Genomic DNA, 6,000 nt, shown 5'->3' on the forward strand with positions numbered 1-6,000 from the left:
CTTTGACATACACTTTTCATCAAGGAAGAGAGATACTTTTCATAAGAAAAGTTCTTTCATCAATAAATTGAAATGTGTGTGTGTGTGTAATTATCTATAATTTATTCGTACTGATAAGGAAACCCTTTTTTGCAAAACAGGGCATTATCCTTAAAGTTTAAGACGACGCACGCGCCTCCGGGTGACACTTTAGTTCATCGAGGAGACGTGCTGACCTCCTTGTATTTTATATCCCGCGGGAGTATCGAGATCCTGAAGGATGATATCGTGATGGCCATTTTGGGCAAGGACGACATATTTGGCGAGAATCCGTGCATTTATCCGACAGTCGGAAAATCGTCCTGTAACGTTCGCGCCCTTACATATTGCGACCTTCACAAGATCCATCGGGATGACCTGCTCGACGTCTTGGCGCTTTATCCGGAATTTGCTAATCACTTCAGCCAGAATCTCGAGATTACTTTTAACATGCGAGACGTGAGTGTTATCTTTCGTGTTTTTTTTTTTTTCATGCGCGATTTTACGAAGATTAATAATATAAAATTAATAAAATTATAGTCCCATTTTTCTTTAAATTTCACCATCAACTTGTCACGAAATTTATAAAGAAACATTTTTACATATAATTTACATTATATTTTATAATTTTGACACTTTTGTTTTGATAAGATTTTTGCTTCATAATTATTAACTTAAATTGATTGCGTGACTGCTGCTTTATCTTCAGGAGGAGCAGGCTGGTGTCGATCCAATATCAGCAAGGTTTCCTGTCAGCACTCCGACCGACGTCGACATCGACGCTAGGAGGTTCGCTTTCCGTCCACCAAGATACCGTCGAGGACCAGGTGGTGGTCCTGGCACAAATCTTATTCCCACAGGTCGACAAGACTCCTTGCAGGACGACCAGGATGACTAGTAAGATTGACTTATCCATTATATCTATTTTTTTTCAATTTTTGTTAAATAGGAAGATATTCAATATTTACTAATCAGATTAGCGAGATAAACGGCTAATGGATATTAAAGAAGAAAACGAGAGCGCAGCGTGTCATGTTTGCCAGAACAATTGACGGATTAATCGATCAGCTTCTTAATTTCACCTCTTACCTGTTGCAGTGACAAAGGCAGCGGTCATGGTATTTTAGAATTCAGCACGGACAAGGCCGGTCAAGATGTGACGCCATTGAATCTGGAATTCGACGAGCCTAAACAGAGAAGCTCGACCTTAAACTCCATAACTGGTGAGTGGCCATCACTTCCCTCGATTGGTTTCCCCGCTTCGGGGAAACAATGTTCCAATTTGTCTCATGTTTGCTCCTGATATTCTGTTTGAGGAATGTTGTTCATTGCACGACGATATAGATCCCTTCGAAGCAGGTCATATTTTCTTTTTTAATATTCCAGATTTTTTTTCTTTTGATTGCGTTTGATCTCTGTTCATTAACGGCAAGATCCCTGATAAAGATTGACTGCAATTTACGCCCGCATTAACGACTCGCATTCAGCGCTAAATATATCCGTATAATTGTAAACATTAGCGCTAAATTTATCTGAGCCCAAGTTATACTTGTTTAACACGAAAATTTAGACTGGACTGGAAATAGAAATTTATATAATCACATTTAGCGCTAAATGCGTGTGTAAGGTAAACTAAATCTTTGAATCGATTACTCAAACATGCTTATAATCTGTAACGATATTAAAAGCGTTTCTTTTTCGTAGGCTTTCGAAAACGTAATTTGCCTCTATCTCGATGTAGCTCATTATGTATCGGTCATTTTGATCTATTTAGCATTATGGATATGTGACAACCACGTCCCCTTCCGTTTATTTTCTCTCTCTCTCTCTCTCTCTCTTTCCTCCCTCTCCTTCCTACGCTCTTGCGTATTGCTTTTTGTTTGAATCCCAAATTCGATAACACCTTGAAACCTGGTTGTTCAGGCATGCTAACCCATCTCAAGCGCAGCATACCGGATCTACGTCAGCACAAGATTCATCTGCAGCCGCTTACCAGTCATGATTATCTCGCGAAGCAAAGTAAGTATCCCGTATTGTTCCGAATTGTTCCCGAAGTAGATCGGCCCGATCTCATTGCACCTAAAAAAAAAAAAATCATCCCCAACCCGCCGAGCTCCTGTACGCCGCTTGTCTGAGAATCCTACGAAGAAAACCTGCGACTTTCACTCCCTCACTTGGATTAATTCTTGCTCTCGCGACGCACGCCGTAGTAAAGAATATTCTCGTCCAGCGCGGTATGCACCCGCTATATGCGATAAGTAGCACTCAACTTTTTTTTACATCGCCCCTCGTACTCGTGGTTACTCACCGGTGGCGTTTAAAACCTAGTGACCACGCCGCTGACGAAACCAGCGCGCCGGAGTTCCGCCGCCGGCGAGAGTTGCCTCAGTCAAAACGTCGTTCATCCCACTTCGGCAACGTCGAGCCACTACACCACACCATCGCCCCCGCAGCATCCTCATTCCCATGGTAGGGGCCCCATTTCTCTTAATCTCAGTCAGTAACTTACGCGAACTTGTGTTCACTTCTTGCTCTCGTCTCACTCACACCGATACGACAGTATCCGTCGTCACTTTTGTACTATCATTGCGTATCACCGGATATCGCGCTGTTCGAATCTCGATCGTGAGACCTGAATCGCCGCGAGATGAGGACATTTGTCCCTTCCAGGTGACTTTCAGAGCGGCCCCGGTCGGCCGGTGGAGGAGCTCAACGCCAGAATCGACCAGTTGTCACGGCAGGTGTCCTCGTTGGAGCATTCGATGGCCGGCGACATCAGGCTGATCCTGAGCCTGCTCCAGCAGACGCTCAACTCGTCCAGGGAGAGCTCCAGCATCGAGATGATGCCGGGGACCGCGCCGGCCGGCACCAGGCAGAGCAGCCGCGCGCCCGCCTTGGTCCAGAGATCGGCGAGCGAGCCGCAGCCGCCGACGGTCCCGACGGGCAACGGAAACGGGAAGATCCAACCCAGCACGTCGCACGGCTTGTTCAGGTGGGAACGAGATACCTAAATGAGACCCCGCGCGGTTCTCTAATTAGTCGGATCGCGCGAACCTCTCTCGTTGAGACTTGGAGTTACTTTCGCGTGACGTCACTGTCATGTACGCGACAGCGACGACGCTCGTTCGGATACGACAGAGAGGGTTTTGCGATGTGCGGTAGATTCCGAAAAAAAAAAAAAAAAAAAAAAAAAAAAAAAAAAAAAAAAAAAAACTATCGAAAGCTGAATCGCAAGAAGTAATCGATATTTTGTTATTCTTGAAAAGCCTTCTTTCGAAATCCCTGGATCAGTTGCATTTGATTTCGGCGTCTTTTATTTTGGAAAAGTTGGACAAGTTCCGAAGGTGACCACCATCACGTAATTCTTCTTTGAAACTCTTTGCGAGCAGTGTCACGGAAGTCGGGCACGGACGACAACGACGACGCGGCGTTGACATATCCATCACGAAGAAATTCTAAATTTTCCCTTTGATCACGAACATAATCATAAACTGCCTAGAAAATTGATAATTGGATCGCCGATAATGACTGACTGACCTCATCAAAACTTATATAAATCAATTACGTAAATCTTCTTCTAGAGACATCGTGCTATTATGGGATTTTATAATCCTTAGAACCGTATATTTTTGGCATTCTTTTTCTGTAGATTATCATCTCTAACGTCGCACGCCTCGAAAGCTTTTTTTCACTTGTAAATCACGTCGCCCATTCAGTATTTTAGAAAGAGTATTTAGAAATGCAAGAAAAGTAAGAAAGCATTACGTTAAGATAAAAGTAATATTTCCCTAGAAAATGTTTCTCTCTGATTTGCACGTATTTTCTTTACTTTTCTCTTCTATCCAATCTCGCTGACGTATATATATATATTTTTTTTTCTTCACGTTTGTCATTAGCCTTCAACTAACTCGATTAGCTCGTAATTTTTCGAACCTGTTGAAAAAAATACTTTGTTCAGCATCCAATCTCGCCAATCTCGGTTAACTTTAATCTTGATTGATTTCTTTTATCCTTCTTGGAGCGATCAATTAGAATCTAATCGAAGTTAGCCGACGTTGACGGAAGCCGATCTTTCGGTAGGATGAATCATGTCTCATGCACGTTTAGATAGTTCATTCTTTCATTTCTCGTTCTTCATCCATAATCTTGATCGATTACAATAGCCGAAGCGAATGGTCGATGTCGATTCCACTGCGCGGCCAGTAGCCCCAGAAGCGGAAGTGGAACCCGTGACACTGCTCCGGATCAAACTTAGAAGATTAGAGGCCTGTGTCGAATATATATATACATACATATATATATATATATATATATATATATATATATATATATATATATATACAATCCCACTGTATATAATCACGTACGCTTCAAGTATATATCTCGCTCGGCTGTCCTTAGCGATTCTCTTGAGAAAAAAAAAAGTTGGCCGGCCGCATGTCGATTTACCGATACGACTTTACTCTTCCCTCTGCGACAGACCCCCGGTGAGGGAGCCGACCTCCACGTCGTCGGGAACGTCGAGGCTGACCGTCACGTCGGACACGTCCGCGCTCGCCACGGCGTTGCAGACGGCGCTGAACGGTCGAACTGGACCCACGAGATCGCAGAGCCAGCCGGTCGACCTGGCGGTGCCGACCAGCACGCAGCAGCAGGTCCATCAGGCTCACGCCTGGCACAGTCAGCCCGCCGCCTTCAGGAGGGGCGAATATCGTAGTGGGTAGGTAATTTGGTGAAGAACTCTTTGGCGAACAGAGTTTTTCGAAAACGAGATCGCGAAAATCGGGATGATCTTGACCTAACTTGTGAAGAAGGGTGAAATCGCGGAATTGGCAGTGACATGTTTCCGCGGCTTTCGAATTCGCGAGACTTGGTCTTGTCGCGAGTTTCGACTCTATTTAAAAATCTTGGAAAACATGCCACTGTTGGCGTCGGCCGCTAAACGTGGATGATCTCCGATTTCTCGATCTCCCGTCCCGTCCACGTTTAGTGGCCGCGCTCGATGTCGACCGGGACGCCGCTATCACGCCGTTGACAAAAGCGTGCCTTACGGCAGATACAGCTCGTTCAATAAACGCTCGGAGCCGGAGGGCGAGGATCCCTGGAGCAGCGTGGTGCCGGAGGATCGGGGCGGCGGCCAGCGTCCGCGCAGCGGAGATTCGCGCAAGGACTCGTCGAATCATCGCGGCGGCAACGGCACGGAGTCCATGTCAGGGGTTCAACAGGGGCGATCGGAGGGCAGACAACACGAGGGTGGTAGCAGAGGGCAGCAGGCGAGCGGGACTCGACAGCAGGAGTCCTCGAGGCAGACTAGCGAAGACATATCGTGGGAGTTCACGATAAACGAGGCGCCGATCGCCAGGCTCGAGTCGCTGGACGAGCTTGATCAGGACCATGGTAGTTAAGGGAAAGCGCCGTGCGCGGAGGAAATCGTTCTGTCAGTTAGAAAACCGTAATCGTCGCCGTGTGAGGATCGACTCGTCCCGATCGACGAGACGCGGAAAGCCGCGATGTCGCGAGAACGTCGGGAGAGTGCGACCGAAGCCGTTCGAACCTTCCATAGGAAATCTCGCTCCGACCGATATCATAACCATGCTTGCCTTGAAGTCAAATTTTCTAGCCGAATTACAGGGAATGTAACATGATACCCACAGATCAATTTAGGAGCGCGTGTCATTGAAGGAAGCATCAAAAGTTTAGTGTAATATTGCTGAGAATTTATTTGTATTGTGATTGAAGAGATCAATAGGTTAACGACAAGATGAAGAGTGAAACATGGTTGAAGTTACTTGTACAAGTCGAAATAATATTTTAAATTTTTCACCCAGATCATAAAAAGAATATTTTGACATATTAATTTCTATTATTATAATTTACATTATTTATATCGATAAAGTCTGAAAAAATTTTAGAAAGATTGTCGAAAAATTACGATAAGATTAAGATAAGACTAAATCAAAGAAATTTGTCATTTTTTTTTTT

General features: G+C 45.0%; 1 protein-coding gene across 11 annotated transcripts in view; it reads left to right on the forward strand.

Annotated features, from left to right (window-relative positions):
* Positions 1 to 6,000, forward strand: part of sei (potassium voltage-gated channel seizure) — a 99,655-nt gene extending 93,655 nt beyond the window's left edge. For 6 of the 11 annotated variants that reach the window (XM_089079602.1, XM_011637487.3, XM_011637489.3 and 3 more), the window contains 9 exons: positions 141 to 477; positions 728 to 915; positions 1,117 to 1,241; positions 1,942 to 2,037; positions 2,347 to 2,487; positions 2,689 to 3,010; positions 3,285 to 3,362; positions 4,499 to 4,738; positions 5,060 to 6,000. In XM_089079602.1, the coding sequence (XP_088935728.1) occupies positions 141 to 477; positions 728 to 915; positions 1,117 to 1,241; positions 1,942 to 2,037; positions 2,347 to 2,487; positions 2,689 to 3,010; positions 3,285 to 3,362; positions 4,499 to 4,738; positions 5,060 to 5,423 (1,891 nt within the window). In that variant the 3' untranslated portion in view covers positions 5,424 to 6,000. The remainder of the gene's footprint in view (positions 1 to 140; positions 478 to 727; positions 916 to 1,116; positions 1,242 to 1,941; positions 2,038 to 2,346; positions 2,488 to 2,688; positions 3,011 to 3,284; positions 3,363 to 4,498; positions 4,739 to 5,059) is intronic. The other 5 variants (XM_011637488.3, XM_011637495.3, XM_011637492.3 and 2 more) reach the window with 5 other exon arrangements.

This window comes from Pogonomyrmex barbatus, unplaced genomic scaffold (genome assembly GCF_055798465.1).
Source record: "Pogonomyrmex barbatus isolate J1 unplaced genomic scaffold, ASM5579846v1 scaffold3, whole genome shotgun sequence".
NCBI lineage: Eukaryota > Metazoa > Arthropoda > Insecta > Hymenoptera > Formicidae > Pogonomyrmex > Pogonomyrmex barbatus.